Here is a 27,024-nt window from a genome sequence, read left to right on the forward strand (position 1 = left end):
ACGCACACAGGCAGAATTATACAATACAAAATAAGTTTTTCATCCGTACCGAACAAGTGACAAAGAACAAGCTTAATTTTGAATTGTTAAATTGCAAATAGCAACGCGCAGAGTTAATATGCCTAATACATTCGTATATCTACAATACTTGCCTTCAAATGTTTTTACTAACGATACGGTAACGGTAACAAATCATTTTTTTTGCAATTAAGCAATCCAATTTTTAATCTCGAGCAGTAAGTTTACATTGTTAACAAATCAATTGTTTTATATTTGCATTGTGCGTATCAACAAACTTGCGTGCTATTAACCAGTGGGTGGATAAAACTTCCACCTAAACTAAAAGTGATTAAAATATGGTTATCTTAACGATACATACTATATACATATATATGTATATATATAAATAAATATACATACATATATATACATATACATATATATATATATATATATATATATATATATATATATATATATATATATATATATATATATATATATATATATATATATATATATATATAACAACGCATGTATATATAATTTAAATTTAAAAATAATACAAAATTGAAGTGTAGTCCTAAATTAAATATAAATTTCAATAAATAATGTTATTCTTTTCTAATATAATAATAAAACATATTGTTTGCAAATATAAAAAGAAAATTTGCAATTAAATGAGTAAATTTAAGCATAAATAAAATAAAACAGAGTAACATAAATAAACACAAAAATATAAATAATTTTTTATTATTAAATAATTTGTCTTGCAATTCAAAATTTTAGCATACATTAAATTGAATTTATTTTGTGAATGTTATTTTTAGTGTCAATTGAGTTAAGATTTTATCAAAGAAACTAGGTAAGATGTAGTCTTTTCAGATGTACTTTTCCTCAGTAGGGGAGTGAATATTAGATATTTAGAAATTGTTAACAGTCTACGGCGCCTAAGCTGCCCCCAAGCTTTCAAAACATGACGTTTTTCGTGGATATATTTTGGTAAATAATTATATCTTTAATGATAAATGTAGCATACATCTATCTTTTAAAAAATCACAGGTCCTGTGCTAACCGCCACTCAGTCATTTCCGATTTTCTACACCTTTCGTAGGCATCAATAAGTTGCTGAGGTCAACAATAATGTACTTCCGAATCGCCATGCTTCTAATCGGAGAAGATATATATATCGACTATAGATTTGAAGTCGGGAGCTCTTGGCATTAGTATGTACGGAGGGCCATTATTGAGAGTCAGAGAGTGTTTGCACTCATTATTTTGTATATAGAATAAAATTAGGTTAAGATTAAATATCATTTTTATAAATATATATATAAAGGGTATATAGGTGCAGATCTATATTTCTGATTCTTAACATATAAAAAAGAAGATATTCTAACACTGAGCCTTTGCCTGATTGATTGATTTGCAGAAAGTTTTCTGATGTCGAGTAGGCAATAAGATGCCATATGCTCTTCTTGAATTCCAATTGAAGAAAAAGTGTCTGAAAGAGAAGCAGAAATTCTTGGATGAGTTCGATGAGAGCAGAGCACTATCAAATAACTGGCTGGGCCTTAGTGTTTCAATAAGAGTACAACTACAACATAAAACATGACGGTAAGAAATGTGCACAAAATGCAACTGGCACAGATACATATACATATATATACATATATGGACATACATATATATACATATATACTTCATTACAGCATTATGCATGGGACGAAGCATGTTATCATAATAATAAAAACGATGCCTTATCCACTGCTGACAGCCGACCAATTAATAATAGCACCTATAATTATGATGAGTTGCAATCAGGTGCATATGCTGCTTATGACGAAGAATATGGTGTTACGGAGGAGGATTACGCTGCCGACAGTGAAGCCTTTGGTAGCTTCAATCAGAACTATGCGCCCTATGCAACAACGACAACAACAACATTAGCTACAGATAATATGGCAACGGGCGGGGCGGACTATTGGCAAAGTAGTTATGGAGTTATGGAAGCGTCTGGCTATGGGTACAACTCAACAGGAGCCTCGCTGAATGGTTCCACAATGCGAACTGAAGGTACGTACTCGAGAAGAGGTAATCGCGTTGGCTGCCGCTTGCCAATGGCCCCTGCTATCGATAATTCCAAATATCGTATGTTATCGCAACCGATTGCCTATACCCAAAATGTTTTAAATGAACATGCGGTCTATGCAGACGAGAGAATAGGAAGTTTTATCAGTTTGCCAGCGGCGGCGCCAATGCGAATGTTACCCGATCCCCAGCCGAGAGTACGCAACAACACCTCACAACGATTATTTGAAGATAACAACAGCTTAGGCTGTATATCAACAACAATAACAACAACATCAACCACAGGGACCAGTCAGACCTACGATGTCTTTAGTCAAATGTCGCGACCCTACACATCTATGCTGCCCCTCGATTATGGCGACTATTCGGACTATGCTTACAATTCGGACAATTTGTCGGCGTACAGCGACACACCCCCCATGAGCAATGCCACACAGCTTAAGCTGCAGCAACAACGCAAGATTTCACTTATGTTAGCAATGACAACAGCGTCTGTGATAGCATCTGGAGAGACAAGGATACCCGTACAGCAACAGCAGCAACAGCAACTACCCAACTCATCTAGGCGCAATGATAATAATAGCTATTCAATATCTAATCGAAATATGAGCATTGCATCAACTTCGGCTAGCACAACAAACTCCTCAGTTGCCTTTACCAATGATACTACATTAACTTCAGCACGATGCTCAAATACAACGACGACGGCTACGATGACAGCCACGACGATGACGACGACGACTTCAACTAGAAAATTGCCAAAACGTCTACCGTCACCTGCCGTACCGTACAAATCATCGTCATCAATAGCACCCGAAGTCCTTACATGCAATCCACTAGTAACTCCAACTCAAGCTCCAACTCATCGAGCAAAGCAGTTACCCAAGTTGCCCACGCTCAAAACAAAAGCCACTCCTAGCGCAGTTCCTATCCAAGATTCAGCAATTGTTGTTAGCTCATCGCCAGAGAGATTGACCTCTATGATTTATATTGATGATACCAATAACTTTGCACAGCAGCACCTGCAAGAGCCACAGCAGCTGGACCAAGAGAAGGAGCAGGTGGATCACGCAGTTAATAAGAACTATAGCGAGAATCAATTCGATGAACAGAGACATCAGAGCGATGTACCTAAATCGTTTGACTCCTTTAGAACCTGGTCCCCAGCCTCTTCAACATTACCCGATTCGCCTGCATTGCATCCCCGTGACTTTTCTAGTCTGCTTGAGTGTAATGTAAATGCCTCATCCCAAGTTAAGTCATCATTAGAATCATCTCTAAAGCAGCCCCTCTCAATATCAACCAGAAGTCATCAAAATTCGATTTTCACAACCACAGCAAAAACAAGCTTAACCGAAGCTAAGAGATCATCATTTGACATATCTGAATATTTAAAACCTTATCAATTCGATTCCCTTAAATTAACATCTGAAAACAAAAACGAAAACGAAAACGATAACGAAAATGAAAATGAACATAAAAATGACAGTCAGACCATAATTTGCACTGGCCCAAGGAATACATATGATGCTAGAAAGAACGAATCATTGGAATCATTTCAATTAAACTCATTGGAAACACAAATGCCAAATTTCAATACAAATCTTAATTCAAATTCAATTACCACTTGGATAACTAGCAGTCCCATTAATATTGAAACACCATTGAGTGAATCTTCATCCAGTGTATCTTGTCTATTAAGCAAACCCGTATTAATCATGGAACAGGAAAGGGAAGAAGCTAAACAGTCTAATTTAAAACTTGCTCACGGTACAGTCACAACTCTAAGCCACTTGAGTAACGTGTTCACAACAACTGTTATTCCGTTTAGTCTATCGACAATTGATATTACTAGCACTAGTTCAGTATGCAATATTGTCGATTCGCCTACGATATCCTACGTAGATTATATGAAAAAGTTTGAGCTACCTGAGCTACCGGAGCTGTCGCCAATTTTTGACATATATAGCGTAACAACGACTCAAGCTCAGTATGTGCCCACGCTAACAGACACATTGACACCAACTCTAACCGCCTTGACTACTCAGAATAAGGATATAGTTTCCAACAGAACAGTAGAGTCAGCAATTGGACAGCAGCAGCAATTGGAATTGAACAGCTTTAAGACTAATGAAAATCAAGTTGAAACTTCTAGGTGGCCGCCGCCTAGTCTAACTACTCCAGCTAGTCCCTCGATAAACACATCTTTAGCTGATATAAACCTAATAAACTCTGAGCTCAGCTCCACAGTGGATACAATTAGCTCCTATTCACAGCAGTTCGAATCACAAACGGAAAAGTTAGTGGAAGAAGAGACAAAAGAAACTTTGTTTGGCACAGGTCCTCTATTCAGTCACTCTGAGGAGCCCTTAGTAAACAATGTATCAGCTTTTGACGATAGCTTCTATGATAGTTTTAATGTTGATCTGTCGGCATTAACGGCAACAATAGCTCACATTGAAAGCGAAACGTTGTTAACGCCAGCTCCGAAGCTAAATAACAATGACGCTTTAAACGATCTAACGACCTCCAATAATTACATGAATTTAGGGGAAACGAATATTACGAGTGAACTGAATGAGCCTCTCGGCGGATATTATAAGCCACCCCAAAAGCAGCTGGATGAACTGCCACAAACACCACCAAAAGCCAAGGTATCCAGTGTCCTGGGTGGCCTGTCGAAAGGTATTAAAGGCGGTTTGGACGGTGTGCTGAGCGGCGTTAGTTCAACCATGGAAGCAACTAAAAATAATCCAGTTAGTGTCAATAGTAAAAAGGGTTTTGGCTTCGGACTGGCCTCCAAATTGGTGCCAAATGTTGGGAGCTTACTTGTGAGACAAGTCCCAACACCCATGACAACCTCCACCTGCACCAATACTATGATGTTGACGGATAGCACCCCGAAGACAACAACTTATGGATATGATTATGTCTTGGAGTACGAGCAATTTCCAGATAATGTAAATAGAAATAAAAACACGGACGTCAGCGCACCACTCACACCTACACTTGACTATCTCGGCTCTAAGTCGAATTTAGATTTTGACTGTATCGGAAATGATGACTTGTCTCATAACTGCTATAATTACAGTGATTATCCAGTAACATACGCTGACAATGCGCATCCCTACTCAGATGCATATAAAGTAACTACAAGCCTTCATGAACTAGAATTGAGCTCAAATGAAGCTGGCATCAAAGTCGAAGCACCATTTAAGCCCCCGCCCCAAGTAGGAAAACCTTCGCTTACACCAGTTAAGCAGAACATAAAGAGCGCATCGGGTGGTGTGTTTGGTTCCATATTTGGTAAAGCTGCAGCAGCTGTACAATCCGCGACACAGGCTGTTAATCAGGGTGCCTCCTCGGTTGCATCAGTCGTGGCTCAAAAGGCAACAGCACAGCAGATCCCCTCAGCAACCGTTGTTGAACAGATCAAGATTATAGATGCACCAAATACCATTACGACGACGTCGTCGTCTTCCAATCATATGCCAGCTATAAATATGTCGTACGTCTCCAGTATTGAACAGGCAGCAATGGACAATGATAATTTTAATGAATTACTTCCTAGCCATGACTCGACCTATTCAACAGCTGACGATGATTACGAAAATAGCAATACACATATGCCTATCCATGATGATAACAAGGCATACTCTATGTACTATTCCAACGATCAGAGTCAGAACCAGAATCAGGGTCTAAGCGATGAGATGCTAGGGAAATTGAAGGTATTACCGACGGTGCCGTCAGCAGGATCCAGCGGCAAAAAACTGCCCACCATTAATGGTAAATCGGGGCTGATGCTGATTAAGCAACAGCCAACTGAGATCTTTGATGATGATGATGACGAAGTCAATGAATCGGATGATGATCTCATTGACAATTTGATCGGTCGCACTGATAATCCGAGTTATTGCATGGATAGTGAGCAGAATGATTACTATACGGATCATCAGCAGACGACACCGTCCAATAGAATTGCTAACGATTATTATGAGCACGTCGGCACGGGTTATGATTATCGAGAGGATTTCTTTAATGAAGAGGACGAATATAAGTATATTGAGCAACAGACTCAACAGCAGCAGGAGCTCCAGCAAGAACAACAACAACAACATCATCCTTATCAGAATTCACATAAAATGTTGCTCAGCCATAAGCAATCTTCGTTAGATTACGTGGACGATGGACAAAACGACGACTACTTAAACGAGACGTACCCAAGTGATGAAGACTGTGGCAATTATCTAGATGAAAGCTCTAGTGGTAGTGTTGGCATTACTGAAAACCGGAAAGCACATTTGAGCGGCATTAACACAGCTCCTGTTACCGTCTCAATGGGACATTTGGAGCATCAGCTTCAGCATCAGCATCAGCAAATCAAGAAGCAGGATAGCATTATTATCGAAGAGGATGAATCCAGCCCGATTGACTTGAATGGCGATCGTAGTCTCTCAATACACAGATCACCCGAAGGTGAGCTGGGTGATCATGATCATCTTAGTGTCGATGATGATGATCAACTGGCCGATCTGCTGCCGGCTAGAAGCAAGTCGCAAAAGAAAAAGAAAGTCCTTATGCGCGGCGAAACGGAAGAAGTTGTCAGCGGTCATATGCAAATCCGAAAACCAGAAATTACAGCCAAGCAAAGATGGCATTGGGCCTATAACAAGATCATAATACAGCTCAATGTGAGTACTTCATTTTTCTCTTATACTCTATATATTATATGCGTATACTATTATATACTTCATATAGTATATATTGTATATATTATTATTATATATTATTATTATATTATAATTATTATTATTATATTATATTGTATACCTGATTGTTTATTCAGCTGTGTGTAATTGGGAGAATAAGGCTTGCCCGACTCAACTAAGCCGGCTGTCCGTACGTCTGTTTGGCCTGAATTAATATACTTCTGTAAGCGTGGCTGTTTACCAGCCTGTTTGTCCATACAATATCTCGAGATTGAACACTTAAAATATATATTATCGTTTTTGTACACGGAAAACGCTGCTATACTCACTCGTTCATGTAGTGAAAACTTTTGTCCAAAGCTTTCCGTCCGTCCGTCGGCTCAAACTCGGAATACCTTTTTGCTACTCCTGTCCTCTGCAACCACAGGCTCTTAGCACTACAGCTTGTCGGATACTTTCGACTGTATTTACTTCTACATGATCACTTGTATAAGGCCACAAAATTATATATATATGTATACTTAACTATTCTTATAAATATTTATGCCTGCTTATACGTTGACCCATTGAAAGTGCGAATTCAGAGTAAATTGATTTTGTGAAAGCGTATGTAACAAGCAGATCGCGGCAGTCAATCTGGCCATGCCCTATGCTAGATCTACAGATGTCAACAGAAAAACATCTTTGAAATTCAAGCTCAAAAGGGAAACTCTAAGGGGGGAAGGGGGGTACAGTAATAGCCGATTTCCTATATTGGAATGTGTGTTCGCCCAACTATACAAAAAGAGGCGATAAATGCCGCATTCACTCACTTTCGTTAATGATTTCTGTGTTTCTCAACAGATTTCAGTGAAATTTTCCATATATTCACAATAAAAGAATTCAAAAGTATATAATATATAGATGAAAGTATCTAGCTCCCAGACGTAAGAGACAACTTAACAATGAAGTCAACTTTCAAAACCAACTGAATGACATGCTGTCTCACAAAACCAGTATAACCGCATTTCGCATATTCAGGGTATAATAAAATGCTAAGTACTACGATGCGCGCACATAAGCTGAACGGACTGACCGAAGGCCACACGCATAACAGTGATAGTGATAGAACGGCATTTACATTCTCATTAATTAGCTGATATGGGATACTTACATATGTGTGTCACGTATATGTGGCAACTCAGTGCCTGCTTGTGTGTATGCCAACTTATGCCATACACATGCACGTTAATTGTTAATTCTTTATACATACATAACTCTGTTTGATTAGCTGTGTGTTTATTTCAAACTGTGCCCTCATGCACACACACACACACACACACACACATCTATACAGCAATACAGTGGTTTTTTAGGCATGTGCAAGTTCAGAAATTAGTTTGTACGTTCATACCACACAGTGCCCGTGCGCGTATGGAAGGCCCACACCATGAACCTGGTATACGGTTTGTTTAGTAACCGCATCTGGCCCGGCTTTATCCATGTTAATATTGTCAAATCTCAAAACGAACCGTCTTGCGGCCATCAAACGCTAGTAGCCCCATCTGTGGCAGAGCGAACGCGAAAGTTCAGCTGCCTTCTAAAACTTCAACGCGAAAGTGTCGTGTCTTACGTGAGTAGCTCTTGGTCGGGTATCTTTGCTACAGCCTTATATTTCTTTAGTTATGAATTCGGAATGCAACTCGATCTATTCGATACCTTCCGATGATTCGTATAAATATTTCATAACAAAAATATATATATATATGTATTTATATATTATTATATTATTTATTCATTAAATATTCTATAAATATAGTATATAAGTTGTTAAGTTTCTTAATTTTTAAAATATTAGTTGAGCATACTTGTTAGAAAAAATTTTAATTTCTATTTTAAATAATTTGCTTTAAATAATTTTTGGTGTTAGCGAATATAGAATACAAGCTTAATAGTTTTTTTGATAGCTTTGTCTAAGTTCTTATGATAAACACAAAATTATAATTTGATTTGGTTCTTGAAGCGTAACTCGACAACCCAAAAAGCTGGAGATTGAAAATTTACTGTGTAGCCTGTAATCTCTTGTAATCAATAAAATAATGAATGATAATGATCTATTCGGATTGGGGACATTTCTCTGTAATTACCCACAGTGTGGATAAACAGAGATTTGTGCCTTTGCAAATACACATAGATAGTACAAAAGTCAGTCAAAATTTAGTTACCCAAGTAATACGTCATATTACAGCATAACCCAAGGACTTTTGAATCATTGCAGCTATTCGCAGGGCAGAGGGTATCTTCTAGTCGAGCTTTGTCGCCTAAAGCAATCTTAACATACATCGTACTATCGAATTGTGATCTGGTTACAAAAGTTGAAAAACGACAATAGCCTAGTCAGCTTAGCGAGCAACCACTGTCCTTATTAAGCTCTACATAATAAGCTCTCTAGCTCTCTCTCTCTCTCTCTTCCTCTCTGTGTTAGACTTAGCAAAGCTTGAAAAAGCTTCACCCAGAAACTCCCTTGTAAGCTGTTTTGTAAATCGCATGCGTAGTAAACCGACCCGAACATAACCCGACTTCCAACTGCGGCTCATCTATTGCTCTCTCTCACTCTTTCTCTCTCTTTGCTTCTCTCTCATTTTGTGTGTGTATTCCATTTCAATACAGATGAATTTTATGCACTCCCGTTGTAGCTGTTCCTGTCCACTATATATTGCTAGACACAAGTTCTGTGGGAATACACACACTCGCATAAGCAAACGCGCACACACAAACACTTTTAATCGAGAGAGCGCTTGTGAGAGTTGTGAAGGTGCCGTTAAGAAGTAGAGTTTACTAAGATGTAGTATACTTTTCAGCGTTTTCCAATTCACACCGATTCAGTGGCAGGCATTTGTTAATAAGTGAAGACTTGGCTTGAAAATATAAGAGCAATTTGAATTTTATTCAAAAACCCTTTAGTTAGAAGAACAAACTGAAACTAGTAAATAGCTGTTCAATAGATTCAAATTAAAATTATTTAAAGGAACATCAACACCCCGAAGTGAATTGAATGGAAACCAAACCAAAATACGTATACGCTACATGTTGTTATACATACTAATGTATGTGAATACATAAAATGTATTAATTGTGTCACATGATGACACTGCCAAACATATCTTTCATACATGCATTATGCGTGCGCAATATATATATATATATATATATATATATATATATATATATATATATATATTGTTCATTATGTGCATTCTATGAAAATTGGCGGCTGTTGCTGGTGTCTGATGGACACCAGTGTACTCATGCCTATGGCCATTTGTTCGATTTGTAGAGCTGTCAATCAGCATTTTTTTGCCTGATGTCGCTAAAACTGTCTCCTTTAAGCTTTTAGATATCTATGATAGCTAGGATAAGGTAGAATTTTTTATAGTTCAAAATATTTGAGAACTTTCAGTCAGCTGTAAATTGAGATATACGAGGTTTGGTCAAAGACTTGTGAACTTAAGTGTATTTCGATGTTTGACTTAGGAAATATTCATGTTATTTTCCTAAACATAATACCCGAACGAGTTGCCGAATGAATAGTTAATTAAAGAGATACTTGACGGCTGTAATAATAATTAGCCAAAGGATAGACATTACTGTAATTTCTATAAAAGTTTCTTTTTTAAAATCAGCTAAACGAACTAAAATTTACTGCAATTGGCAATTTTGGGACGACAAATTTAAAGTGCAAAATGTATGTATGCACAGCGTTGATATATATTTAAATGTATATAATATTTAGTCGTGATGTCAGCAACAACAACCACTCCGATCCCGTTTAAGTCTTCATCAGATGCTGACACGGACTTGCTGCTACAGTCATCATTCGCGATGCCAGCCAACAGCACCAGCAGCAGCAGCAAAGCCATGAATCTAACTGGAATAGAAGGAGTCGACTCCAAAGCGGAATCCTACAGCGTGGCTGCCAATGCGTTGCACAGTCAATTTAAGATCAAGCAACAATTAAAGCAACATCAGCAACTGGAAGCAGCAAAGCCGAAGGAGCTACAAAGCCATCGACATCATCAGCAGCAGTTGCAGCAGCAGCAGCAGCAGCAGCAGCAGCAATCACAATTGAGTTTGTTTAGCGATAATCTGTCCATATCCATGTCCAAATCGAATCTAAATAATGGCAGCATGGCATCGATTAGAAGCGAACAACAGCTGTGTCAGCTCTACAACTCACATCAGCATTCCGATTATATCATTTCGGACTATATGGATAAAATTGCGACTCGAATCAGTCTGCTAGAGACTGAGCTGAAATTTGCATGGCGTGCTCTAGATTTGCTGTCGAATGAGTATGGCAAGATTTGGACAAGATTAGAGAAATTGGAAAACATATCTGTCGAACAGCAATCCGTAGTTGGAAATCTAATGGGCCTAATTCAAGCCAAGCAACAACAGGAACAGCAGCAGGAAAACATCCAAATGCCATTCGCTACATTTTTAACGGAAAATCAACTGTTGCCCATGGAACTGGAACTGGACGGCAATATAGATATATTGAACGAGTCAAAGCCAGAAAAGTCCAACTTTCGTCACATTTTAGAGGAGTTGAAAGCGAATCATGATGATCTGTACTTAGATGAAGCCGGCGCCTACGCCTTAGACATGGATAACAACAGCGACAGCACCTATCTTCAGGATAGTACTAAGGAGCAGCTGCTGGATGAGCATCAGCAGCAACTGGATGAATGCGATTGGCTTGCAAATGCAGCTGATATGAATCAAAGCCAGAGCGCTGCTCGCGTCCGATCCCGAGCTAAGCTCTATTCCGAGTCGGATCTATTGATGTATGAACAGCAACAAATAATGGCAAATAATGCTCGAGCCGAATTACTGCAGGAGTTTCTAAATGGCCAACGCGTGCTGGAGCAAGTGGCTGCATCGGCATCAGCATCGGCGTCGGCATCGATTACTGGGAGTCTGCGCAATATACAGTGTTCTAAGAGATCGTCACAGGAAATGTTAGCCGACACCTCCAATGAGCTCGATCAGCTCGTGGATGACGTGAAGTTTTTTCGTTTAACAGCCGTTAAAACCGGTCAAGGGGGGAACGAGATAGTACCCATAGAAGACACCGGGGGTACGACCTCGACGATCGATTGTCAAATCAATGAAAATTTCTACAAGAACTTAAATGAAGCATATCGCGACAACAACATGGCCACGGAAATATGCAATGTGGAGCGTCTGCTTCAGCAGTCTGAAATAGCTCACGAGTCCTTGACTAATGAGCAGTCAGCAGTTTCGTTAATGATAACCGAGAATGCCAAGAATCTCAGTATAGAAACAACGGAGACAACTACATTTAAGGGCAAGGAATTGAGAAAGCATCGGAAGAAGAAACATCATAAAAACGAAATGGATATGATAAACAATTTGAAGCATATACTAGCCCAAGCATCCAGTACTGCGGAAAAGATACCTGATTCAAGTATAGCCTATAGCAAGACAGAGTTCGCTTCAGATAGAGATTTTGGAAGTACAACTATTTTGTCGTCTTCGGAAGACACGAGTCAAGAGAGTATCGCCGTCTTAGATGCCATGACTGATGTTATAATAAGGGAAATAAATAAAATAGGCGATCTACAATCATTATCAGGATCTCAAATTCTTAAGCTAAGACAAACAATCAGAGCTGAGCAAACTTTCTTTGAGAAATTGAATCAAGTGGATAAAAATCTAACGCTTCTTCTCCTTAACCCCGTCACCATGGCCGAAGAGCTGAGACGTTTGCGGGTCATGGAAGTCGATGAAAAGTTCGAGCTTGTGATGAAGAAGTTCGATAAAAATATAGATACCTTAAAGAAATTAGTTGGCAATTCATTTGAGCAATATAAAATAGAAAAGAACTCACATTTAAATTCCAATTCCAATTCTAATTGCACTGCAAAATCCAATACCAAATCAAAGTCTATTTCAAATTTAAATATTAATAAAAATAGTTGCACTTCACAGACTTCAGCTTCTTCAAATGAATATAGCGCCCATTTGTTACGTAATAATTCTGATTTAGATGAACAGCTGAAGTTGTTGGAGACCCAGGAAATAGAAATAAATCGTAAAAAAAACATTGATAAAATTACAAAAATTCGTGAATTGGAATTGAAAGCGGACAAGAACGGAGAACTTTTAATCTCGAGTCCCAGTCAAGACCAACAGCAGAAGCAGCATCAGAAGAATTTTAGTTTTGCTGAGCAGCCTTTAAGGAGTATTTATAACCAGGATGAGTACATAAGATCACTAAAGAAAAGCCTCGAAAGGCATAATAGCATGTTGTTCCTATTACATCTACAAAATCCGGATAAGCATAAAGAAGTCGCTACCACAGACTTGGATGATATACTGCTGGGACCAAGCGGCTCAAGTCCGCCCCCACCAGCGCCCAATGATAATGTCTTTGACCACATATTGGACATAGCTGGTGTCAATACCTTTGCCCAACAGCTGCTGAAGCCCCATCAGCAGTCGCAGTTGCAACAACAAGCTAAATCTGACTCTGGGCTGTCGTCGATGAGTGGCTGGTCGCCAAGTTCGAATGACAATATCAATTTCAGCAAACGCAATGATATGACCATGGAAATGATGCAGATGATGATAGCGCTGCAGTCGAGTGACAACATCGAACTGGATCAATCGAGTAAAGTTAACAACATTGATGTGGATTCAAATGTCGATTTGAACATGTATCATCAGCCTAAATCGGATAATGAATATATGCTCAACGAGGAGAACCTCAACTATATACATGAGTTATCGAAGAATATTCCAATTTGTTCAGCGTATGAAAATAAATCAATGTTCGCCGAATCAAATCCAAACGACAATGAAACAATTGCTACAATTGATGAAATGCTTACATGGGATCAACGACAACTTCAGCCCAACAACAGAACAACTCAACGATTTTCGGACAACAACAATATGAATGCACGTTCTTCAAGCATGAGGCCCTACATAATGCCTGATATTTTGAAGAACGAATTATCGCAGAATTTGGAAAAATCATCGACATCGACAGTGATATCGATACCGATATCACAGAACTCTGGCAATATGGAAACGGATATTGATCAAACGCCGCGACGTCACGCTCTCTTAACAGATCGTCTCGTCTACTATCCCACATTCAATGGCATCGCTGACTACAACAGCAGCAATAATCTGGATTATTTGGGACTCGGCCACCAGCCCAACCATCATGCGTCATCATCACCATCGTCTTTGCATATCAGCCAACATCAGCAGGCAACCTCAAAGAAATTAGCGGACTCTCAAACGCATCCTTTGCAACGATCTAGCCAATCGTCTGGCAAAAATATTGAATCGAAACCACCCAAAGTCTGGAATAAGTTGGCCAATCTATTGCCGGACAATCTAAAACTGAAGCGCTATACCAGATACAAACGGTCTCAGTCGCTGCCTGGCTGCGATGCCGTTGTTGGTCAGCAAAGGTCACAAATGCAGGTTCGTGGTCAGGCTGGTTCGTATCCGTTTGCCAAAACATCTGCCTCTGCCACTGCTTCAATCAATCCAATGCGAAGGCATCAGAATGACCTAACCAGGCGCATACAGAAATTACCAATGCGCATTATGCAACGGGAAGCTGAATCAAGTGCCTATGCTAATACTAAGCAAAAGAAGCGTTCGTTCTCCAATAAAATGAATAGGATAATGCAGAAGGCGAAGTCATATAAACGGCACAGCTTTAACTTGCGCCACGGATCTAGCATTTCAGACACCGAATTAGATAATACAAATTTTACAGCTTCCGAGGAGGAGTCAACTAATAGCGAATTTGAGGTCACCAGACATACGGACAATGATTATGATGATGATGATGGGGATGGGGATGGGGATGGGGATGGGGACGGGGACGGGGAGCATGACCACGGTTGGCATAGCGCCTTTCCAACTCAAAATGGACGGCATGAGTCATACATTGAGAATAACAATACCGATGCTCGGGTCAAACAGGATAATAATCTATTTGCTGTTGTCGGGGACCTAAAAAGGAATTCTCTTATATCAGCTGATGAGCAGCACTTGCAGAATTTAAACAGCATTGAGCGCCCTCATGATGACAATTTAGAGGAGAATATGGCAAATGTCAATGCTCAAGCAATAATGAAAGTTAGAGATGATGATGGTGTTGCTGCTGCTGTTTCAGCTATTTCATCAACTTCTGCTGATGTCTCAGTGCCTACCCTACATATTGCCTCAGCTGTTGCTCCAGCTTACCCCCTCGACCTTTCTTTAGATGTTGCTTCGGAGAACATCAACAATTGCTTGCAGGCCACTTGTGAGCCGAAAGTATTTAACGTACCCTCTCTTATGGTGGCAATCACGTCGTCGGATACTACGGAACCCATTCATTGCACAGTAATTATGGCACAATTGAGTGAGCAGCATAATATTCATCATCAACAGCAACAGCCTCATCATTTGCAATCGTTAGACATACCAAACATTCTCAATTATGGCTCAAGAGAGGACGATGACAATCGCAGTCAACATTCCGGGCGAACCTTGTCCTCGTCACGTCGCCAGAGCACGGAGGATAGCATTGACACAGATGACGAATATTTCTGCTATGAGCTGCGACAATTGGAGGAGCTCGAAGCTGAAGCTTTGGCAAAAGCCGACGCAGAGCAAAACAGTTACGTAAAGCATTCTGACAACGAAGTGCTCTTCTCACAGATAGGTCAGTTGGCGATGAGTGATAGCATCTATTGTACAGGAGATACGGAAGTTGACTATGCGCCAGATGAAACGGTTAAGCAAAGGATGTTTGAGGTGTTGAACGAGCTTAGATGCGTTGTTCAACTGCAGCCGGCAGATACAGATGGTCGACCCACAAAACCTGATGATTTCGAACTATTGGGCAAACAGAAACAAAAAAAGTTGGTTCAAGTCTCGGATATGCACAGCGCTTGGCAGGATGTTAATACTGAGTACCAGCTGCCTAGCAGCTCCAACTCGCCAGAGGCAGTTCTAGCAGCATTACCAGCATTACCAGAAACACAACTCAATAAAAAAAAAAGACGAAAAGGCGAAAGGTCAAAAGTTACAAATCAAAGACAAGACGAGTTGCCATGGACATCCAGTTCATCCTACTCATCAAGCGACGATGAATACGATTACGAATACAAACAAAAACAAAGGTCGAATCCTCCTCCTACGGATCTACAGCTTGATAATGATCAGGCGATCGAATCATCCAGTGCTACATCCGGTCCAGATACGCCAGCGGCTCTCAGTGATGAAATGGATGAGAATTTGGTTGAAAATGGAATTAGAAATGCCTGCGAGCCTGTTACTGATGGAGACATGGAGCAGATCGCTGTTGCGGAAAAAGATTCTGTGCTCGCAGTTGAGCTAGAAGAAACCTCCGACTTAAACGACTTACACAAGAGCTTAGTGAATGCAGGAGCTGAGAGTAATTGTCAGCAAAATGTCTCGCCTCATAAGCTAATTTGTTTAGACTCGAGTCTCGATGGATCTCAGGTGGGTGCCCCAAATAGCGCTGGGGCCAACTTGGGCACCAGCAAATGGAAGTTGTTGAAAACTTTGAAAGAGCGTAAGATCGAGGAGAAAAACAATCAGGATAAAATGAAGGAAGAAGAAATGGCTAAAGACAAGGAGAAGGTACAATTTTCAAGTGTATATATAAAAACATTATAAATAAAAAGATTTCTATTATATAATATTCAATTAAACATTTTAGTGTGTATGCTTAAAAGCTTTATAGAAACCTAATATGTTATTAATATTATTATTATTCTTCCTGAATCGATAAAAATCGATAATTTAACTTTGTTGTTTAATATTGTAAAAGCTGGAGACTTCAGAATGAATACAGAGACTGAAGATTTCGGATTTTGAATACCTCCTCCTTTTCCGAAATAAGCAACAACTAAAGACTTATGCTTTGGCCTATCTGTGTTGTATTGTGGATATCATCATTATGTTCAGAAAATTTCATTAAGGAGCAACAGTTGTTCAGCAATTAATTGCCTATAGTAAAGGAGAAAAGCCCAGCCAGTGTGTGTGGGTGTCTACGCGTGCGTATGTGTGCAATAGTTGCTTTAATGTATGTATGAAATAAGCGTGAATTGATTGGAATATATGCGCAGGGTTCAGATATCTCCTAGTCGGGCAGTCCCGACTAGAGCCTTCATACTTGCTTAATACTTATATTTATTATTGAATATATAGCTTCATTTGATTTGAGATGATGCTATATGAATCATAATTTAATAATCATAATTATTGTTAACAAATTATTTTTCAAATTTAAGTATTACATATTCCACTCACAATTATAATATATATCTTAAGTGTTTTATTACATACTTATATATAAGTTGTTTTTTTGTGGTGTGGGTTATTATAAGGCAACTGAACAATTAGACTGGATAATAATAATAATAATAATAAAAAAATAAAAATTATAATATTATATATATTAATATATAATATTAATAATAATAATCATAATAACAATAAAATAATAATATGTTTATTTTATAGAATGGGACCGGCACAGGTGACGTGGGCCTACGCTCCAATGGACATCCGAGCGATAATCCTTTCTACAGCAATATTGACAGTATGCCGGACATACGACCACGGCGTAAATCCATTCCCCTTGTTTCTGAGCTGGTAAGTTCGATTGTTCGTCAAGAAGCGCAAATCAAAAGACAAACGGATATGTGTATCTCTATAATATATATATACCTTTTCTATCTTGATTTCCATATACCCACACATCTATATCATCTAACATATATCCCATATATGTTCGTGTTTGCTTTTACATTTAATATTTAAAATTTTATGATATTTTATACGGATGTTAAACTTTTGTTTTCTTTTGTACAACCAAAATTAATTAAATGTGGATCACAGGTGCTCAAGGTATAAAACGATAATCGAATTCTCAACATTTTTCTCAAATTTTCAATTTCAATTTCAAATTGTTTCAATTCACCTATTGTTAACGAGTTTTACTTAGTATTTGCAATTTTCGCAACGTTTTGCATTAGTTTTTATCAAACTGTAGTATTTATACACATATATATATACCTATATAAATAGATACTTATATATAGATATATTTATATATAGATATAAATAACACGAATAAATAATACATAATTTACTGCTTCCATATGATTTATTTATGATAAATTTTACCTAGACGGTTCAAGCTAGTTCTATGTTTTATTTGATTGCTTACATTTATTGATTTCACACTCGTAGTTTCTTCAATGGAATCTTTGAAACAGCTAGAAGTCAAATATCGTAGTCTTAAATTATCATTTTCATAATGAGAACTGACAAAAAATTGAATGTAGGAGTTCGGGGTATATTAGTTTTGTTCCATTGTATAAAAATAAATATTTATAAGAAATTTTTAACTTATTTTGCAGACATATATATCAAATAGTTTCATATTTCATAAAATATGTAGATAACACATTGAAAAGCGCATTTAACCAATGCTGAAATTATTAAAGAAAAGCCACGTGGCAACTAGTACAGTGCACACAGCAAAAAGCAAAAAGCACGCAGCACTAAGCACTGAGCACCGAGCAGCCAGAGCGGCTCCCTGGCTAAAGATATTAATGAAATAATGTTTGTGGCCAAGACATGGAATCCCCTAGATTGATGGCAAAAGTATATATTTGTAAATAGTATTTAGGCTCATATAACTGTGTCATATGTTTATTCTTTATTTTGTTTATACGTAGTTAACACTTACAAAGTATACTTATATCACATTATTTAGTCTTGCAAAATATAAAATATTTTATAGAAGCTTTTTAGCATCGTTTAATTATGTTAGGTTGACACTCATCAGAGAATATATCTCATAGCTTAAAGCCAGTGTAAAAGCTGGGAAAACATATAAAATGGGTTGAGTCAAACTTTTCTAATTGTGTTTTAGCTCATAAGCTGTAGGGTGTATTGAGTTGATCCTGAAAGCATCATTCAGAAATAAAGAAAATATATAAAATTGGGCTTATAGTTTGCAAGTAATAATACACAGATTGTTAAGGCTTCAGATTTTCAATTTCACTTGCTCCAAAAGCGAAAGAACTAAATATTCAATTAGTATCGATCTACTAAACATATACATCGTAACGAATCACAGATATTGATGGGATTATAGAAATATATATATGTATATATGTATATTAAAATCAAATATCAGGTTTAAAGTCGGTTATTATCGACTATATACTAGTTACTAGATATTTGATATTTTATATTTACGGTTACTATATATACACAATACATGCACTCTTTGCCAACAGTTAGTTAAAAGTTGATTTTATTTGAGTAATGGAATTTGTTTGCATTCGTGGAAAATGTTTTGTTTGGATTATTGAATTTTTAATTATAATTAAGATTGGCATTTATGTACAATAACCGAAAATTAATAATGCTACCTTAGAAATTTGGTTAGCAATTTAGAAATGCTTTTCTTATCTCTATACTATATATATATATATATATATACTATATATATATATATATATATATATATATAAATCTAAATCTGTAGACAATGGCAGCCACTAAACGCAATGCTGGACTCACATCAGCCGTGCCCCGAGCAACGCTCAATGATGAAGAACTGGTAAGATATATATAATATATAATATATAATGTACGCTAAATATAATAATATAATATAATATATATATATATACAAAATATATATATTTATATCATTTAAGTTTATTTAAAAACTTGAAAACAATTGGGAAACCTGCCCGCATGTGTTACGCGCGATCTCAGCACCAATAAGAGCTAGATACTTGGATATCGTACGGCTTAAAAGCTAGGGTCTCCAAATTTTGTATTCACTTTTATGTATATTTTATATAATTTAGATTTTTATTATATTTTGGATAATCAAAATTTGCCCAAATTTTTTAAATTTAAGTTCGGTTGCAAATAGAAAGATTTTCCAATCTTACTAAGCTGGCAAGTACTTCAATAGAATCGTAAATCCTATGCTGATATTTTATTGAAGTCCGTTAGGTATCAGCTAGTCGGACAGATCGGACAAGAGCTTTCTTACTTGATTCATTTACTTAAAATAATTAAGCATGAAGAGAGAAAAGTAATGTATATAGATAAGAAATCTCTTCTGCATTCTACATATGTCAGAATTATATTCCTATTCATGGATATATGATTCTTAAATTCATGAATCAACTGTTCTTCGAGTACATGAGTATAAATATCCAGGATTTATCGCTGAAAATAATCTCTTTTAATTTAATTCATTTCAATTCTGGCTTTTAGAAAATGCATGTCTATAAGAAGGCACTGCAGGCGCTCATATATCCAATATCTTCGACGACTCCGCACAATTTTGTATTATGGACGGCTACCTCGCCTACGTATTGCTACGAGTGCGAGGGCTTATTGTGGGGCATCGCCAGGCAGGGAGTGAGGTGCACGGAATGCGGGGTCAAGTGCCACGAGAAGTGCAAGGACTTATTGAACGCCGATTGTCTGCAGCGTAAGTATAACTCTTAGTTTTCCATTTTTGCATTGACAATGTGTACTTATGTTCAGGTGCCGCTGAGAAGAGCTCCAAGCATGGTGCTGAGGACAAGGCCAATTCGATCATTACAGCAATGAAGGATCGCATGAAGCAACGTGAGCGCGAAAAGCCGGAAATATTTGAATTGATCAGGTAATGCTTTGAAAAAAAACCTCATTTGTGGCTGGTGCGGATATTCATACTCATCTATATATGATACATATATACTTAAGTGCTCTGTCAATTGACTTTAATTGGATAGTTATCGATGACATATTTTAGCATTATGCCAAGACTTTGTTAGTTATGACTGATTTAATGATCGATTTTTTCATTTGGATTCTACAATAAAATGCTGCTGTGCCAATCAACACATTTCGACCATTATCAATATCGATCTATCAATTATATATATCTAACAAAAGCCTTAAAAAGCCCCATAGCAATCAATTCTCAAGTAATAGTCTATCAAATGGACGAACTTTATTTTGAAACTGAAACACATATATGGCAATCGAGTCGCGTCGATGATCAGTGAATCGCTGATTGATAATAGTTATACTTAAAGAGTGGTCAGGTATTTCAATAAGTTTATCGACTATCCAATGTTAGTATATTTCGATGTATCTCGATAACTAACGATTTTCGAACAATATATACTGTTCCCCAAATGTAAAGATCAGCTTTATGACACGATATGACCTCTCACACACTGTACTACATACCCATCCATATATAACCTATTTAGAGCCGTGTTCAGCATTGAGGAGAAGAGCCATACTGGCCATATGAAGGCTGTGAAGCAGAGCGTCCTGGATGGAACCAGTAAATGGTCAGCGAAGATCGCAATCACAGGTTTGAAACTCCACATCAATGTGAAAATGTGACTTAACACAGTTATAAAAAACATTTGCATTATTCCCTTACTAATTGTGTATATGAATGTATGTGTTTGCAATTTCGATTTCGATTTCCATTATCTAATATCTAATGTATACAAATATATATATATATATATCTATATATTTATATATTGATATATATATATATATATATATATATATATATATATATATATATATATATATATATATATATATATACATATATATATATATATAGTAACAAATAAATATCTGTGTGAATGTACAATTAATGGTATGTGTGCATGTATGTATGAATGTTTGTAAAGTTGATCGTACAAGTACACATATACTTAAGAAACTCATTAAGCTCATATACAGCCTACATCATATACAATATAGTTCATACAGACAAATATATACTTAAATGTATATGCGCTTGGTGTTTGTGTGTGCGTGAGTGTAAAGTATGCTGCTTATACCTGAAATGCTCTATTTATAATATGATACCTGACACAGGGCGTCGAACGAACAAACTGTGAAATGCTTTTTATTTGAATGAATTGAGTTCCTTGCTCTCTGGCGAGTCGAAACTGCAGAGTGTACCCTTTGTAAGAGATCGTTGTATTTAGTGTTACTTGGTTCTTGAGCTGACCAATATATCTTTTTTCCATGAATTCTATATATGTATGTTATGTACTCTATATAGATAGACTAAGTTAATAGTGGATGGATTTTCAAGCGCACCAGCCTAGCCGAAAACAAAAAAAAACAAAATTAAATAAAAATAAAACCAATATATAAATCTTTAGTGTTAAGTTATTTAACGGTTGGATTATCTTATCACACATATATCTGCAAAATCAATTCCAATTCCACTTCAAATTGCAATTCCAATTCAAGGATGACATTCGGTGTGGATCCAGATACACACATAGATTCATTAGAACAGGCTGAGCACGCAACTGTTGAGGGAACATCTAAATGGTCATGCAAACTAACAATTACAGGTACACAGGCAAAGCCGAAACGGTATTTGCGAGTATATCTTATGTTTTACAAACATATTTATTTACATATATATATGCATACTCTGTACCCACTTGCAGTTGTGAAATTAAAAAGCAATTCGGAACAGTAGTATTCAGAAACTCATATTAATGAATAACAATTAAATCATAATATCAAAACTTGCACAAACTATACAAAAATGTTAGAATCTATATATGCATAGATATACTTTTATTTGTCTGTCCATGAGATATAGTTCCTCAGGAGCTACACTACATCCACTTTTAATCTGCACAATATCTCTTATGGTTATAATTTATTTATTCTTTCTTAAATATTTTATGTTAAATGTTATATGTTAAGAAAAAACTGAATTGGGTACAGAGTCGCGACGAGTCGAGTGCCATCGACTAGATTATTTTTCCTTGATTTTTAGTACGTTTTGTTTTAGTGGTTCATTCCCATAAGTTGTCCACTTTAATGACATTTATTCAAATATATACCTTTGCCACAGTAAACGACAGTTGTGAACTATCTTCCATCTTTCCCTTAGTATTCAGATTATACATACTACATATATATTTTACAGTTACAATTGGCTAACTTCCGCCATGCAGCATGAGTTCCCAAAAAGTCCTCAATAATCGCACATATCACAAAAGAGAAAAGAATATTGGGAAAAGTTTGGGAGAAATTTAGCTTCGATTTCTGATTCAGATTGTTAAACATATATCTTTATGTAAAGTATACCATGCACCCAAAACAACTATATAACTTGTCTTATTTCAAGTAATCAAATCAAATCAAATCAGATTTATTGAGTCCAATGAAAATCCAACTCCCCAAAAAACTCATCATTGATAGATATAACGCTTTAAGGACTCAAATACTGCACATGTTCCATGTCTCTCTCTCTCTCTCTCTTTCTTTGCCTCTCTCTCTTTCTGTCTGTCTCTTTCCTCCTCTTTATGTTTGTGCTAAAAGTGTGTGTAGAATAGTAAATTAACAACGCTTCATTTTGACTTATACAAAATTTTCGCTCAACATATTATTCGAATACACACAGATATATATTTATATAGAACATATCTTCATACTCGATCACTAAGCGAAAACTGTATATTGGTTTCTGCAATGCCCAATGAACGTCCTGAGTCTGTGGTTTCGCCCGCTCGTCCGTCCGTACCCACATACTATTTCAGTGCTATCAAAGCCATAGCTAGGCTGATACGTCTGCTGAAAAGATCTATGACCATCCATGCCTACCAGGGGCGTTTGGGCAGCTGTATCTGCCAGCTAACTAATACCTGTATAGCCTCTCTGCAAATTGATCATTAATGATCCAAGCATTTGGACGACGCAAAAAAGAATTGAAAATTTTTATATTTGATAAAACTAAACTGTGTTTGGGCCGTGAACTAGTATTAGCCAGTCAGCTGGGCCAGACTGCCATATTCTTACACGTTCTTCATTTGCTTCATAAACTAAAGAATTTACTTTTATACTAACCACACAGTCCACAAAATCCACACATTCCACACACTAAACTATTAAGATGAAAAGATTAACTAGTTGTATTATAGACAAATACTCCCCATCGATATCCAAATGGTTTTTATGCATTCCTTTCAGATGTTTCTTTCATAGTTACGATTTTTATATATTAATAAAAACAGTTAACAAGTGCGAGCTCGGTATTTGCTAGCATATATAAGTCACAAATATATTGGTAGGTACTCATATAAACTATTTCAGAGTTCTGATATCAGTTTGACAGTTTCAAATATTTGGATCAATGATCGATAACGGACTTAACATGAGCTTGCTTTCTCTGTCTCAGTTGCTACAAAGAGCTACGGAGACTAGGGATAGTAAATGAGAGGGCTTAAGTCTTGCCAATATTTAGTGTGACATGTGAGCTAATTTCATAGCTCCCACTTGTGGAACACCAAGAACTACTTAAATTAAAAATTCAAATTCAACTATGCACAAAAATAATTCCTGAACGATAATTTGTGTTAAGACTAACAACTTATATAATGTTTTGCATGCCCAGTCAGTCCAATATTTGTTATGTGTGCCGCTTAATGGATCAATACTAAGCGACTGCTCTTTTGTTTATCTATGGATCTGTGGAGTCTCAGATGAATCAATGCTTAAAAAGCTCTACTCTATGCCAGAAGCCTGTCATTTTTAAACACCTTATATATTATATAGATCTCCAATTTCCCCTAACCCACTCACCTGTTTGCTCCCTCTGCGTACCTCTCTCTCTCTCTCGCTATCTCTATCTCTTCTTAATTCTTAGCTTTCAGAAGGAAAAACTATTGTTGTTTCATTCGCTCAGTACATTACTCCCATGTAATTTGATCTTGGCTATGCTTTAGCCTAAAGATTTTGTCCAAAAATGCCAAGCGCCGTCCATCGTCTATATAATATTGATGCCAACATATTGAGTATATAACAAATATATATTTAAATATATCAACGTTCGGCTTCTAGAACTTGCTGTAAATTTGAGGAAAATGATGAAACTTGAATTCATCTGAACTCTTGGGCTGTTCTTTTACTTGATATCCTGAATCTTTTTCAGACATAGAACTGCTCCGACTTTTATTTTGAGCTAGGGATAATTGAAGAAATATAGATCTGTGTTCTGGTTGGATTTTCACCCATTTACTATTCAGCTTTGGAACTGTATACAGCAAGTCATCAAATATTATGTACATAGTCCTCAATTTATCCACAAACGAACACCCTATATGTACATAGATATATATATATAATACATTTACGGTGCACAAAATACTCAACCCAAGCCTGCTCAACTCTACCTTTGCCTGTCTAATCAAAAACAACTAATAGAATCACAATCGATCAGTTTGTGATCAGTTAACTGCAAGCATTTGAAAGTGCAATTGATTACGTATAACTAACTGTACGAATACTTATAATACTGTATATCATATTTTGCACGCTTAAAAAATTATTCGAAATTTTGTTGATTTCGGAAGGTGTTTATTTTTTCATTTTATTTTTGTGTTTTTTTTTTGGCTGATAGATGCGTGAATCCGAGATCTTATATTATATTTACTATATATGTAAATGTATATACATATATATATATAGATATATATATATATATATATATATATATGGGTGTTTTTTGTTTGGTATTGTTAATTTGTTTCTTGTCCACTTTTATTGTGAATGCGTAAATGTATTGTACATAATAACAGAAAAACAAACTTCCTCACAATATTTGTGCCGTTGCAATTTGTAGCTTAGATCATGATAAAAGTGCTCTCTGATCAGAATCGGTTGGCTTAAATGTCTAACTGGGCTGCCTAAGCATTTTTATTGCAAGCTCTTTTCTTAAGAATAAGCAAAAGATCATTAACTAAATAAAATACCAACCTCCGTTTTTTCTCTTCTTCTTTCTTCCTTGATTAACAAAACTGAACAAACCACAAATCAAAAAAAAAAAAAAAACCGAAAACCAAAAATTTAACAATTTGAAATGCACCAACAAATCATATGATATCAAATCAAATCAAATCGTATCGAATTAAATCAAATCAAAACCCAATAAAATCTTGCTAAACGGTCATGTTCGTTTCAAACCTCAATAACAAACATATACACATACACATACACACACCAACACATTTAAACTTGAACTCGAACACTGTGCAACACACAACATTACATTCTCAACACTATCAACGTTATGAAACCAACACTAAAACAACAACAACCCCTCGACCGAAATAATACTTATCAATATTTGGACTTTTCTGGGGGTTCTTCCGGTTCTGAAACGAATGAACGCCAATATATATACATATATACATTCATATATAAACATGTATATGTATTTGTGTATATATATATATAAAATATATCCAACAACTTATCTGATCTCAACTGTACAGTGATTTGTGCTCAAGGCCTGATAGCGAAGGATAAAAGCGGTACGAGTGATCCATATGTGACGGTGCAAGTGAGCAAGGTGAAAAAGCGAACACGCACAATGCCCCAGGAGCTAAACCCTGTGTGGAACGAGAAGTTTCACTTGTGAGTATCTTTCAAATGTATTTTGCGCTTTCTTTGTGTTTTCTATCTTTGTATATAAATGTATGTATGTACGTGTAATTCGTATATATACGTTCTCCCACAACTGCCTATTTGTATGTACATACTACCCACACGAATAGTACTTATATAACACATGCACTCTCTCTCTCTAATCCTTAATAATTTTCTCTATGGATATGTGTATCTAATGTATGTATAATTTATTTACTTTTCACTCTGTTTCTCTGTCTCTCTCTCTCTCTCTCTCTGTTTAACCCATCGATTTCTTGCTGTTTCTGTATGTGTATGTGTGTGCGTGTGAGTGCGAGTTTGAGTGAAATATGTTAAATATATACATACATGCCGACACGTGAGTGTGTCTATATATAGATACACATACATATGCACACTTGAGCGGAACTTTGATAGTGTGTGCGTGCGTGCGTGTGTATGTTTTTCAAATATTCATACACACAAATGTAAGGACGCGCGTGCTTCTATATTTCAATTGCTGTCCCTGCTGTTGGCTTTTGCTCACTCTTCTTGCCCTTGCTCTTATTCCATTCCATAATACGTACAGCTATGCATACATTAATAAGTGGCGCTCACATAGAGCTTTACTGCTCTTTTTCTCTACTCTTTTCTTATTCTTATACTTTGCTATGGT

At 36.6% G+C, this 27,024-nt stretch overlaps 1 protein-coding gene across 11 annotated transcripts in view; it reads left to right on the forward strand.

Moving 5' to 3' along the window:
* Positions 1 to 40: 40 nt before the first annotated feature.
* Positions 41 to 27,024, forward strand: part of LOC111593704 (protein unc-13 homolog A) — a 34,598-nt gene continuing 7,614 nt past the window's right edge. The window contains exons 1-11 of one of the 11 annotated variants that reach the window (XM_023306658.2): positions 41 to 236; positions 1,433 to 1,617; positions 1,713 to 2,076; positions 2,323 to 6,785; positions 17,373 to 17,504; positions 17,751 to 17,759; positions 19,414 to 19,488; positions 20,163 to 20,382; positions 20,439 to 20,559; positions 21,155 to 21,261; positions 26,216 to 26,357. In XM_023306658.2, the coding sequence (XP_023162426.2) occupies positions 1,612 to 1,617; positions 1,713 to 2,076; positions 2,323 to 6,785; positions 17,373 to 17,504; positions 17,751 to 17,759; positions 19,414 to 19,488; positions 20,163 to 20,382; positions 20,439 to 20,559; positions 21,155 to 21,261; positions 26,216 to 26,357 (5,639 nt within the window). In that variant the 5' untranslated portion in view covers positions 41 to 236; positions 1,433 to 1,611. The other 10 variants (XM_023306663.2, XM_023306659.2, XM_023306661.2 and 7 more) reach the window with 10 other exon arrangements.

The sequence above is a fragment of the Drosophila hydei genome, unplaced genomic scaffold (assembly GCF_003285905.1).
Source record: "Drosophila hydei strain 15085-1641.00,03,60 unplaced genomic scaffold, DhydRS2 tig00000330-arrow-arrow-pilon, whole genome shotgun sequence".
NCBI classification, from domain to species: domain Eukaryota; kingdom Metazoa; phylum Arthropoda; class Insecta; order Diptera; family Drosophilidae; genus Drosophila; species Drosophila hydei.